Here is a 12,488-nt window from a genome sequence, read left to right as displayed (position 1 = left end):
TGACGTATTGCGGTCCCTAAGTCACCACCCGGGAGCTTGAAGGATCTACTTTCGAGCTCCCGCCGCAGACGATATTATGAATTACATGTCCCAAGTATCCAAATTGTTTCCAATTTCCTGTACCTAATCCATTTTTCTGTGTCCAATTCAATGTCTGCGCCATGGGTTCTTAGCTCCAAGCTTCTGGATATGTCTAAACACCTCACGAGGTGAGGGCCAGAGAAAGTTGCGGTAGAGAAAGTTGTGTCGAAAGAGAAGATGGACGGAAAATGTCGCAGCCAATGAGAATTTGGATGTGATGAGCATGTGAAGTAGGCTATCTTGTAATTTTCTATTATAGAAGACGTCAACTAAAGATCACAGTCGTTGTGAGCTACAGAAATGCTTACCTTGATGTTTGGAGCTTCGAGCTGTTGACGGCGGAACTTGTTGCTGTGAGTATTGGTTATGGGAAACGAAGTGAGAGACCAACCTTGGAGATGTGATGGACATCGATTTGTCGAACAGTGCTGCAATTCCAGGCAAATCGACGATCTCAGATCACGATCAGCTACCAGCAATCTCGCACACCTGACATGAACACTTCCAAAACATGCCACTCTCGCTTTCCTGATGCCATCTTGGCGTTGCAGTGCTAAAATCTTCCAGCCCGCGATGTGCTGTGCCGGAGCACGCTCGTCTTATGGGCAAAGATGAAGTCACTGAGCAGGAGAGCCATTTGCTGCCTCATAGGCACTAGGGTCCTTGCAACAGCTTACACTGAACGGATCAAGAGACGCACCGTACCGACTAAGGTGTATGTGGACATTGTATGGAAGGGGACAAGCTGGGTGGTTGGGGATGAAGGTAGTGATGTGATGGGGATGTGAGTGCAATGAAAAGGTGGGTGGTTGTAGTGGTGGATGCTGCAAGTTAAGACACGGTCAAGATGAGTGGTTCGTTCGAGGCGAGTTGAACCTACTTGAATATCCGGCAGGCACTGGCTGGAGACGGGTGCTCAACTTGCACTTGAAAGTACAGTTGGGAGCTATGTGGATTGGTTTGGTAAGGCCTGAATTGGCGTAAGTGGTTAGTGAAACAGAATGTGATTTAATAGAGGAGAGGTTGAAAACTTACTACCAAAACTTTTTTTCTTGGAGAGTGGTGGGAGCCAAGGCTTGACGCGTCAAGCTGTTGCAGGTTGTTTTCAAGTTGACGTGATGATTGAAAAGTGTGTGAAGATCGGTTGAGGGCATGTTGAGGCAATGTCCAACAGTGACTGGGTTGAAGAGACGCCAGGCTAATGATACAAGGTTGGATTGATAACCCTAAGGTGAAGAGGCTAGGTGAATGAATGCTCTTCTCACATGGTGAGTGATGATGAGTGATGAGGAAGTGAAGTGCTTGGTAGGGTGTGTTAGGCTCCTTAAATATTAGGTCCTGAGGGAGTGCTTGGGCGTTACTGATTGTTGAGGCTGATCTGGGGATTTCAACGGCCGGATCTGGAATACTTGCAAATCAGCCAATCAGAAAATTGTTTCTGAAATTTTGCCTGATTTCTGAGTGCCCTAAACGCAACCACAGCGCCGAATCAGTGCAGCAAGGCACTTACCCAGGTACGTACCTCAGTCCAGTGGCTCTGATTGGCCTGATTCAGTGGAATCGCGATTCAAGGGTTCTTCAACTGCCACTAGCGTAATCCCAAAAGAGCCAGGGAGCTATTTTCTTTGGTTCTGATTCAAAATCGGCGTCGAAATATCACCAGAGCTTGTGGGTGGTTATCCGCGCTAAGCTTAATTCGGCGATGTGGCTACCAAAGCAGAAGCCCCTTACAGGCTAGGTGAGCTTCGATTCTCTCATTCGACACAAGGCTGTACTACCAAGTTCTTTTTCCAGAGAAATCATTCTATGGTCGATATCAAAATTAGTGTTACAGAACATGATTCATCTCTGACCTAATTTATCACGATACACAAGCTGAAAGCTGTTTTGCGTCATAGCTCTGCAATCCTTTTAATTCTCGTAAAAGTTTTTTGCTCAAAGATTTCTTGCCTAAATTAAGCTGTCTGGATGCATTCATGTTTTTTTCTATGAAGCCTTTCGTTATCCATGGCCAACAATAGAATAGTGAGACTTATAACTATCTGAAGCATTACTGGCTGATAGGCCACTACTAACGAATGTCGATGAAATTTGTAGGTGCAACCATGGCGAAGCTTACCATGATGTCATAGTTACCATATCGACGCGTTGCTGTCAACAGCCGAAATAATACATATGTGGTTCACGTCAGCGTCACCTCTGACCTCTCCTTATGCCAAATAGAGAAAATTTTTTAAAAGCATAGACAAATCGATTCGAAGACACGAACACCCGAACTGATGATGTAAGTAGTTGGGACGTTGGGGCTCCTAATTTTCGTGAGCAGTCATGGAGTCGTCAAGGCTGTTGCTTCCAGAGCCACAATGAGCTGAACAGGACCAGAGACTGGATCCTCTCGCCTGCAAGATCGCCATGACACGACCCCATAGCTCGAATTGAACACTTATAAGTATGTAGTCAGTGCCTAAAGCCTAAAACTGAAAACCGCTTGTTGATTATCTTCTCGTGCAAGTAGAAATCAATCTTCTGTCCAACTCGAATATTCATTGTTCCAAAGAATGGGGTGTATTGATGTGGTTAAGATATTGCAAAACTGTCAAGTCAATCCTATGTCACATCCAAAAAGTATCAGATAGCATCCGTCGTATTCTTCACCAAGTTGCCAGAGCTCGAACTTCTTCACGAAACCAGTATTTCTCCACAGAACCTCCATGATGCCTGGCATGGCAACCCTGCGAACTCTTGGCGAGCAATTCGGCACGTCCGCAAATACTGGTATGCCAAGTACTAACTGCTCATGCTAATTCATGCCATGGCTGACTCATTCTTCACACTAGTCGAGCGTAGCCGAATGCTCGAGATCACCGCGAAGCGGAGCAATGTTCTCAAGTCGCGAAACGTTGTTCCAAGCCATCGAACAGGATCATCATTACGGCTATTTGACAGCAGGCGAACATCAAACAAAGAGAGAGTTGGCGGATCACAAGAGACTATGGCCCATACCAAGGACCAAGGTGTTACAGCCACCCAGAGATTCCAGAACGATACGCCCCCCATGAAGCAACACCTTTGCCAAACTCGGACGGAGACTATACTTGTTGCGGTACAGAAAACGCCTGTCAACGGTCGCGAGATCATGGGTTTCGCTGTAGATCAGAGGCCGGTAACCCGGTGACCATCCAGGAAGATTGCAACAGCCGAAAACAACAATCAAGATCAGACTGGGGGCCAGTAGTTGAAGAACTACGAGTCCGAGCTGACTGAGCAGCTGATCCATTAATGGAAAGAGAGAACGGGTAAGCAAGCACTACATCAATATGCACCCCATGTAATATGCACCCCATGAGATGGTCTGTGGCTAACAGTAGAGTCTCGAAACAGCAAAGCTACGCAACCCGCCGCAGCGACGTATACGCCGACATCGACCTACGTACAACTGGTATGGCCAGTGGTGAGCCACCCTTCAAAGAGACCGGGTATTAGTAGGACGCTGATAGCTCTGCCGTGCACTACCAAGCCAAGGAAAACTAACCGGATAGAACTTACTAGCAAGGGTCGTCGGTACATTGTTGCACATTGAGATGGCTTTGGGCGGCAGGACACTGTGACGCAATGCATGCTACCAGGTTACAACTTCTCCCGTTATGAGGCTATCATCTGATTACGTGATCGACATTTTATGCCACTCGTTCGGGTTGTGAACACCTATATTCCATGGTCTTACAACATAGGTTTAGTCCTAATAGTACCAGCAAACTTCTACGTGAAATGGTGTATTAATGTATGAAATCTTGTTTAAATGTGTTTCCTAGCAATGGTTAAGGGTATATTTCCTGCTCCCAACATCTTGCAAGTCCCAGAAAACCTTTTGGCAATCTCACTTATTACAATTTCGTTTCCTCCCTTTGGGTGGACATATATATATAGATGCGCTGGCCCCCCCCCCCCCCCCCCCCCCCTTGTATTTTATGAGAAGCCCTTCCCTTTCTAACCTCTTTTTCGCGGAATTACAAAGAAAACCTCCGGTCAGGCATCGAGATCACTGCGCCCTAGGCAGCTCCTCCCTTGCTGTCACGAATGTTTCGAGCGGTGGCCGTGCTGCGTTTATCAGCACGCCACCAGCCATGATTGTAGGCTCAGCATCGAGTCTATTAGCGCCCTCAGCCAGAGGAGTATATCCAGGGCTCAAAGTCTTTGGCGCAGCAGATGGAATAGCTGATCGCGGGGTCCCAGCAGTAACGGGATCTCCTTCGGTGATATCATCTAGAACGGCAACATTGGGGCTAGATGGTCTTGGTGTTTGTGGGCTCTCCGGCTCGATAGTAGCGGCCCCATTCTTCATTCCATCAGCTACTGTGGTAGTGCTAGTAGCTGCTAAGTAATCTGGTTGCTCGTTCGACATTATGGGACTGGCGACACGGGAAGGGATCCCGTCAATATTTGACGTAAGTGTGATCATGCTCGCCGTTTCGGCCTCCTTGTTCAGGGTGAAGGGCACCGCAATGCCCTCAACCATGGGTCTTTTTCCGGTAGCACCGGTGTCTGGTGGCAAACAATTGGGAGTAAGAAGACCGTCCGTCGATGTAGTGTTAGTCTCGCCAATCGATTGGCCGGCTGTCCGCTTGGCCATCAGGGCTACGAGTGCAGTGGATTCTTGAGCTGTAGGGCTGTTATCATCAACAATTTGATTCCCGTCTTTGACCATACGTCTTCTCGATCGGCTGCGGCTGGTCAATAGGTTGGGTCTACCAGCCATTTTCTTTTCCTGCCTCTCGATATCCGCATGGCTTCGTGCACCAGCACCTTCCGCCTCCTTGGCGACCTTGATCTCTGGGGCCCTGTCGGCTTCCTGTTCGCGGTTTGTAGTTTTTTCGTCATGCTTCGAACCCCACAGTGACCATAGAGAAAGACCCATGCTTTTGCGCTTCTTGTGGTCGTCAAGCTCATCTCCCATCTTCCGACGCCCGGCGAGGGCACTCGGCGGTGGTGTTTCCCCCTGGAAATGCTCATATCCAGCCATCATCTCCTTGAGTCGTCTTTTGTGGATCTTAGCTCTAGCACTGCCGAATCGATTGTCCCATTGACTGCGCGTAGTAAGCCATTTCCTGACTGGACCTTCTTTTATAACACCAATCTCTTCGGGCCGCATATTGCACGCGATCAACTGCTCCTCTGGAACCAGGGGGGTTACGGTCCCGTGTCTGCTGATTTGCTGCCTGATCATATGGTTCTGGAATGGTGGTAATTCATCGCCTGCTCTGCCAACCACCGGAGTACGGAGAGACTCCTGAAATCCCGGCTTCTTGGATTTCCTACTCGGCCCATCGCTATCTGATCCGGAACTTGAGATGATGGAAATATCATCGTCGTCGAGAATGTCGATTTCCCTCTTTTGCGCTCGTGCAAGGGCCCACGCAGAAAACTGAGCGATTGATCTGTACATGAACTTGGCGGGCCGCGTGAAACTGAGCGTTGGGGCGACATGGCATAGATCATCCCACACTTGCAGTTGCACATCAGTCGGCTTGAATCTTGCAAGTTGCGCTCTGGCTGACTCGTGCATTAATTCGCTTGCAGGTGTGTACTTCTGAGGATTTGCACATTTGTGTGCCAGATAGATCTGCTCATCTCTCAGAATTTCCCCACCCCCAACCATGATGAGCAACGGTGGCAGGCCACCGAGTGTTGGCTGCATAATAGGGCTGACCATAGGATGCGCCAGCAGTTCGTTTGTAGTGTACATCTGTTCGATTGTTAGTATACTGCCCTCACTTCGACCTCTAAGAAGCGTCATACTTGAATTTGATCCTTCAGGTACACTGTCTTGCCGTCAAGCTCAATGGACAGTGGGGGTTGGTTATAGTTCTTTGGACGCGCAGACTTATCAGCAGCTTCGCTGTTTCTTTGATGTGCCAGCCCATCCACATTCTGAGAGAGGCGTTGCATCTCAACCGACGCCGGTTTTATGAGCTTTGTGTGGCCAGGTTGCGTGTTCTTCTCGATCTGTTCCCGAAGTATAGCATGCTCTTCTGCGTTCAGGGGCGGCCAAGCTTTCGAGGGCTTGTGATGGAAACCGTTTTGGGGAATATAATCCAGTGGTGCATCTCCAGCTACGCTGGGGAACGAGTGACTCAAGTCAACCCACGGACTGATAAGCACAGCGCCAGCCGGCAAGGGTAGACCTCTATCCCTGATCGCCACCAGTAAGCTCAAAACCATACCTCCTCCGGCGGAATCTCCAGCTAGGATGATTGTTGTTGGATCCTGGACGGTAAGAAGGTAGAGATAGGCTGCAAGACAGTCGTGAAGACCGCATGGAAATGGGAATTGGGGGCTTAGACGATATTTCGGGGCAAACACTCTGGCCTTGAGCTTGCGCGCGTGTCGTTGCATCTGATAACGATGCTCGTCCACGGAGCCGAAAAAGTAGGCACCTCCATGGACATAAAGCATGACTCGCCTGCCCAGGTCGTTGTTCTTCTTTCGCTCATGATAGTCGGCCTTCATCTCAATCCATTCTGCCGCCAGTGGGGTGTCTGGACGACGCCACTGCCACCACTTTCTGCCACCGACCTGTCTAATGCCGTCCGGCCCGAGCTGCTTTTCAATGGCATCGGCGGCTTCATCTATCTTCTCTTGCGGTATTTCGACATCGTCGACTTTCACCCATTGCGGATGCGGAACCCATTGGGCCGTGAATGCCTGGAGCTCCTCAACTGTGTGGTGCGATGCGAAGGTGAGAAAAGATCGGATCAAATGTAGGCCTTCATCGTACGACAGATGGGCCGTGGGACGCTCTCTCAGAGGCTTGCGGTTCAAGTACTACGTATTGCGACCAATGGTCAGTTGTCGAGTCCCAAGGGTTCGGCGATTTTATGCCGGGAGCAAGCAGCAAGCATGGATTGGCAGGGATGTCGCCATGATCTTGGGAAGAACAAGTCCCCATTGAGACACAAAACTGGGGAAATGCGGGTAAAAGTCCCGAGACGCTGGCAATGACAACTTACATGCGATATGAACGTGGACAATACTGTTGGCGTGACCGCCATGCCCACAGTCGCGGTATTCACGGGCATGTTGCTGGTTGGGTGTCCCCAAGAACTCTGCTCACACGTACTCTAGGCCGGCGACAGATAGGGGTTATAAGTTCTCTCTCCTGAAGGGAAGACTTGGGACGAACTCGGCAAAGAATGCGGTGCGACGAACAAAAGACTACAGATGAAAAGGAAGAGTACAACACCAAGACTGCGACTTGTTAAAGAAGATAAAGGTACAGCACAAACCCCAGGGGACCTCCTGCCCAATTTCCCATTCCCTATGGTAAGATGAAGAACGAAATCCGTCTATGGAGGGTTGCACAAGCTAGCACGCTCCAGATGATGTCATGTTCATTTGCTTTTGGCCAAGACCCCGAGTTTTAGCGGCTCTTGTCAGTCCAAATTGGCATGGAGGAAGCACCACGGCTGAGAGATCCAAGCCCGATCTGTCAAAGCCTGTCCGAGTTGAGATTCTTTGTCGCCGTGTTGGAGTAAACCCTGGTAGCTTATGCGGCCCCGAGTCTGTTGCTTCTACCACAGCGCTGTTCTCAACTGAGGATTGTGAGGAAGGTGTCTACCAAGCTGTCGGCAATGCCTCTATGCATATATCGCGGCGTCAGATTACAGTATCATACAGTGCTTCGTACAGGTAAGCCCTCCTCACACGGATTGCATGTAGTGGTAAAGACCCTGGATCTGCAGCACATACATAGCTGAGGTTTAGCGCAATCTGTAGATTTCCCCTAGCGGGGCGTTTGATATTTGATCTGTCTGAGCGGTGACGGCTGGCAGTACTTTTCCAGTGGAGGGCCTGCACAACATTTTCATGCCCTGATCGCGGTGCGGATCTCTTTGTCCTGCGCCTGCACATACTGTAGTGTCGACTGCCCCTCTATCAACCCCACGACACCCTTCACTTCATTCGGCGCGGCTCAAGATGGCGTCGCAACAGGCAGAGCCCTCTTCTGCTCATCCTCTCACCCTGGACAACATGTCAGCTGGACTTGATCTGAATATCTCCACGCCAGAAAAGAAGCAGGAAGCCTTCGAACAAGCCGTGGCCCTGACCCTGCACCTCTGGCCCGCTTTGACCCTCGCCGTCCAGAACAACTGGTCCGACAACAGCGGTGAAGACGTGAGAGACTGGTTCGCCGGCGCAATTGTCGAGCTCTTCCCTACCTTCCCTGACCTCGCCAAGTTCTCGGCCAAGTTGGCGCAAAACCAAGGTCTCAAGCGACCCGAGAACCTCGAAGAGCCTTACCAGGAGGACGTCGAGACAAGATGCCTGCAAATCATGGCCGACGAGTTCAACATTGATGTTGACGACGATTCCGGTTACGAGATCTCAGAGCAAATAATGCAACTCCGGGCGCAGTGCACCAAGGGACAGTTCGACGACGTGGAGAAGCTCAGGGAGAAATGGTCGGCCGGAAAGGGAAAGAAGGTTGTCATGAAGCAGGCGCCGGATCAAGACCAAGACACTGACTGGGAGGATGAAGACGATGACAGCGAAGACGGCGACGGCGATGTCGAGATGGGAGATGCACCTGGCCCAGCCCCCAAGGAGAAGCCCCAACCCGAGGTGGACGACGATGGATTTACAAAGGTTACCCGAAAGAGGTGAGGAACAGTTCATGCGCTTCGGGATCGGATCGAATCGAATCGAACCCCCATGAGGATTAAGAACATGTTTCTTGAAAAGACACCCATATGGATACTGGATGAGGAGGATATATGGAGGGTAAACAACATTATTTCACAATCATCCGGTTGCCCAAGCCTCAACGCCTGTCGAAACTCCGAAATGGAATCCACCAACTCACCACTGCACAACGATACGATACGCCTAGCCTAGCCTACTCCCAGTCCTCCTCCTCGTCGCTATCGTCGACCTTGCGAGCCTCCTTGGGACTGCTAGGAGCCTGGCTGGGTACACCGGAAGCAGCGCCAACAACATCGTAACTAGTGTCGCTATCTGCTTGCGACTTCTCGTCGTGGGATTTGCGAGGCTCAGAGGGCTTTAGTGTAGCGTTGTCGGCAGCCTTGGGCTGGTGAATCGTGGTAGATGACTCCACTGATACTGGTCTCGCGGGCTTGGAGGCCGGGGCAGCAGCCTCATCCTCAGAGTCCTCGTCCCAGCCAACCTCTTCCTCAGCTTCGGCCGCTATGTGCGAGTTAGTGTACGCCCAGCAATAAAATGGAAAAAAGCGGGGCTCGTATGAACATACCCTTCAATAACTCCCTACGTCTTTCTTCGGCAGCCTCAACACTGTGTCTCAGGAAATAGTATCGCTCCCAGAACTCGGCGTAGGGCACTGTATCTGGTACAAGCTTCTCCATTGTGGTCCTTAGCTCAGGGTACTTGCCCAAATCAGCACTGATATCGTCTGTCTTGCCATCAACATTGAAGTCTTTCGCCCAGGCGTCGAATTCTTTGCTCGCGGGATCCTTAGAAAAGTTGTCCGTGGAAGTGTGAATGACATGCAGCTGAGCATCATATCTGCTTGTGTGAATGACCCTCTTGCCGCTCGCGTCCTTGCTCTCAAACAATACGGTGCCTCCTTGTTGATCCTCCCCAGCCGTAGGGGGCGCAATCTTGACGGCTTCCTTGAGGAAATCTCGCACGTTGGCGCCAAACTTGAGCAAGGCCTCGTCCGCAGCATCCTCTGCCTTTTGAATGTCCTTGAGTCGCTTGGCGGCTTCTGCGCGAAGGCGAGAGATGACCGTCTCCGATTCCTTGAGGGCCTCATCAGAGGTAATTTCTTTCGATGTGGTCGGTGTGGAAGCCGTGTCCTTCTCCTTATCCGCACCGGCTGTCGTCGCTGGTGCAGGGGTCGCGAGAGAAAGCCCCCGTGTTCGACTGATCAGAGATGTGCCTGCACGGGCGGCGTCGGCGCCCAGAGAAGTGAGCTCCTGGGACGCTTCCCTGTACACCGACTCTCCCTGCTTGACGACAGTTCCGAAGAAGCCGCCCAGCCTGGAGCCCCAGGCGCTCGTCGAGATGGCCTTGTATGCCTCTTGGAGTTCCTCGTTGATGGATGCCTGCTGCTCGGGCTTATTGCTCTGGGATCCCGGTTCGTTGTCCTTGGGCAGGGCATCGGCAGCGATCTGGTCGTATGCGAGATCCATGGTCGCTTGGTAACCACCCTTCAGCTGTATTGAATCCTTGTCTCGTGCGTAGGAATAAGAATCGATGTGTGGTGCGTATTCTCGGGTTATCTTTGACGGGGCCAGGAATGACTCGACTCGTGGTCAGATCAAGCTATAACGATGTCAAGGTTATTGATTGGCTTTGCATGTGGTTGGCTGCACTCTCCCTTTCCGCAACACAAGCACAAAACGAACGAACACTGCTTGCTTGTTCTGCGCGGCAGGCCAACGAGGCTAGCAATAGAGCCATGCCAAATGCGGGGGAAGCCCATCACAGGGCAGGTCAGGGGTCTCAACATGGCTGGTCCGTGCCCAAGACCCCTTCGATGGACCGTTGAATCTGATAACCCGACTGCCTGATTCTCAGCTATTGCTTCCTTTTGCGGGTTTGACAGAACTGAGAAATACTTGGTGGATTCATACGGTAGCTCTGCATTTGGAGACACCTGTTTGATACTGCTCACACCCGTTGAGACAGCTATTGGCACTAACATATCGGTCCAGGTTGAAATTGGATTGTTGGCAAATATCTTGATAGCTGGGCTTTGTTCAAAGTGCCTTCCACTTTCACAACCTGCGAAATATTATTGTGTTTGCTGAGTTTTACTTTTCTCTGCATGATAATCTTGTTGAGAGCCCTTGGATATTCTCATGACATTTGACATGGCTGATTCAAAAACGCCTAGCTTACTTCTACCTTTTCTTCTTCTTTTGCTTCTGCGCGTTTCATCGACTTCTGCACCACATCTGCACGACGTCATGAGCCCAGCCTGCTAACTCCGTCATGTACCTACCCGAAAATCGCAGAGGTACGGAGTAGGAACAAGAACTTTGTGCATGTCAATCGGTCCAAGGGGGCCTGCAAGAACCAGGGAGGTCATGTACTCATCTGCGAGCCACCGCTTGAGATTGCCAATCCGGCTTCTGGACCGTTTGATCATCTGGCGTTCGGAGTTCCAAGCCATTGAATATAAGCACTAACACCTCGTCTACTACAGTATGTATGCAAGACGCGCTTCAGGTAGTGCCTGGCAGGGACTGGCATGGCAGGAACAACAACGCCTGTGATTAGGGGCATGGAGAAAAATGTCCACTGATCTGATTTCCTTAACACCCATAATTTTTTTTTGCCACCTGATTCCAATGGTAGATGACCATGTTTAGGAATGTCACAAGTTCTTGACATGTTAAGGTCTGGATGTCTTGTAACCACTGATTCAGGAGTACACTTTGACCTCCGGATATTACGAGCTTAGCCCCGAGACTGAGTTCACGCCATCGTCATCTCAGCGACGTCTTGTCATGGCCGTTCATTATACCGTAGATGAAATACTAAAGAAGAAAAATGAGTCACACTCTCACTTGGTGCATCTGATAGTAACTTTTCAACCACCCACAAGCAAGCCTGACGATGACCAAACGTGGGTGATATCACGGCGTTTTGGAGGTTCAAAGACGCAATTAGCATAGCTGCCTCATGGTGCTCGAGCCCGAATTTGAATCAGTGCCAACAAAATACAAAGAAGCTGAAGTTAGCATGGGGGTTGACTCCAACTCTGGCTCGCGTTCCTAGTTTGCTGTCCAGTTAAAAGCACATATCTCAACCAATAGACTCTTCTAGATGCATTCTTTCTGAAAAAGGTTTGACCCTGTCGGCCTGTGGGCAGACCGTCAGAAGTGAAGGGCGTAAAGGCCTTACTAGCAGTCGGGGAGGGCATGTTGACGTTAGTTGAGCTCTGGCGAAAGAGGCGGCACGGTGTGAGTATAGTAAATCTCACCTTATCTGATGCCGGGCAGCCAATAGTGGTGCATTGCGAGAGCCATATGTGGGCCAGACGGCGTAGATAGGTGACGGCGCAACAAGTTCCTCTTACCGGCCACATCACTTCTATGCATTGGGCTTACAAATCGAATTGCAGGTCTTTCTTCTGCACCCCTCTCTGGAATTCTGAATGCCCATTGTAGCAGAGCAGTCTGCGCAATACAAGCAATTCGCATCCATCAGTCCACGCTGTCCACAACCTTTTCCATCCCCCGTGCTGGAGTATACACCTGTTAAATACAACAGGGGCGTGTTGCCAGTATCAGGCAGGAAGAGTCAGACAGACAACCCACCTTGAGCAGGCTCCGAAGGCCGCCACTTCCTTACCCACTTGCCCGCCATTCACCACTCTGCTTCCTGCATCTTTCTTTCAAGACCCTGAAACCTTCTCGAGGCAA

The 12,488-nt window shown here is 50.5% G+C and overlaps 3 protein-coding genes across 3 annotated transcripts; 1 reads left to right on the top strand and 2 right to left on the bottom strand.

Moving 5' to 3' along the window:
- Nucleotides 1–4,050: 4,050 nt before the first annotated feature.
- On the bottom strand, nt 4,051–7,453 carry BKA67DRAFT_578103 (uncharacterized protein). Its single transcript, XM_046103677.1, has 3 exons — nt 7,089–7,453; nt 5,878–6,903; nt 4,051–5,824 (listed from the first exon to the last, which is right to left on the bottom strand). The coding sequence occupies exons 1-3, from the start codon at nt 7,155–7,157 to the stop codon at nt 4,121–4,123; spliced, it is 2,799 nt and encodes a 932-aa protein (XP_045954149.1). The 5' UTR covers nt 7,158–7,453; the 3' UTR covers nt 4,051–4,120.
- Nucleotides 7,454–8,109: 656 nt separating this feature from the next.
- Nucleotides 8,110–8,742, top strand: BKA67DRAFT_523702 (Pre-rRNA-processing protein TSR2-domain-containing protein; the record flags this gene model as incomplete). Its single annotated transcript, XM_046098497.1, has 1 exon — nt 8,110–8,742. One exon carries the CDS (start codon nt 8,110–8,112, stop codon nt 8,740–8,742), a length of 633 nt encoding a protein of 210 aa, XP_045954148.1.
- A 116-nt stretch (nt 8,743–8,858) lies between these two features.
- On the bottom strand, nt 8,859–10,523 carry BKA67DRAFT_393532 (uncharacterized protein). The gene is made up of 2 exons (XM_046096638.1): nt 9,347–10,523; nt 8,859–9,282 (listed from the first exon to the last, which is right to left on the bottom strand). Exons 1-2 carry the CDS (start codon nt 10,245–10,247, stop codon nt 8,975–8,977), a joined length of 1,209 nt encoding a protein of 402 aa, XP_045954147.1. The 5' UTR covers nt 10,248–10,523; the 3' UTR covers nt 8,859–8,974.
- Nucleotides 10,524–12,488: the final 1,965 nt, after the last annotated feature.

The sequence above is a fragment of the Truncatella angustata genome (assembly GCF_020726525.1).
Source record: "Truncatella angustata strain MPI-SDFR-AT-0073 chromosome Unknown BKA67scaffold_8, whole genome shotgun sequence".
In the NCBI taxonomy this organism is placed as follows: domain Eukaryota; kingdom Fungi; phylum Ascomycota; class Sordariomycetes; order Amphisphaeriales; family Sporocadaceae; genus Truncatella; species Truncatella angustata.
Note: the sequence above shows the minus strand (reverse complement) of the source record. Positions and strands in the feature narration are given on the sequence as shown.

What these genes read in the sequence shown, in the direction of transcription:
- BKA67DRAFT_393532 (XM_046096638.1), bottom strand. Translation starts at nt 10,247, where the DNA reads ATGGATCTCGCATACGACCAGATCGCTGCCGATGCCCTGCCCAAGGAC. An exon ending in ACGTAGGGAGTTATTGAAGG is followed by an intron (nt 9,283 to 9,346) that starts GTATGTTCATAC and finishes ACTCGCACATAG; the next exon opens with CGGCCGAAGCTGAGGAAGAG.
- BKA67DRAFT_578103 (XM_046103677.1), bottom strand. Translation starts at nt 7,157, where the DNA reads ATGCCCGTGAATACCGCGACTGTGGGCATGGCGGTCACGCCAACAGTA. An exon ending in TGTCCACGTTCATATCGCAT is followed by an intron (nt 6,904 to 7,088) that starts GTAAGTTGTCAT and finishes CGCAATACGTAG; the next exon opens with TACTTGAACCGCAAGCCTCT. An exon ending in ACCTGAAGGATCAAATTCAA is followed by an intron (nt 5,825 to 5,877) that starts GTATGACGCTTC and finishes ACAATCGAACAG; the next exon opens with ATGTACACTACAAACGAACT.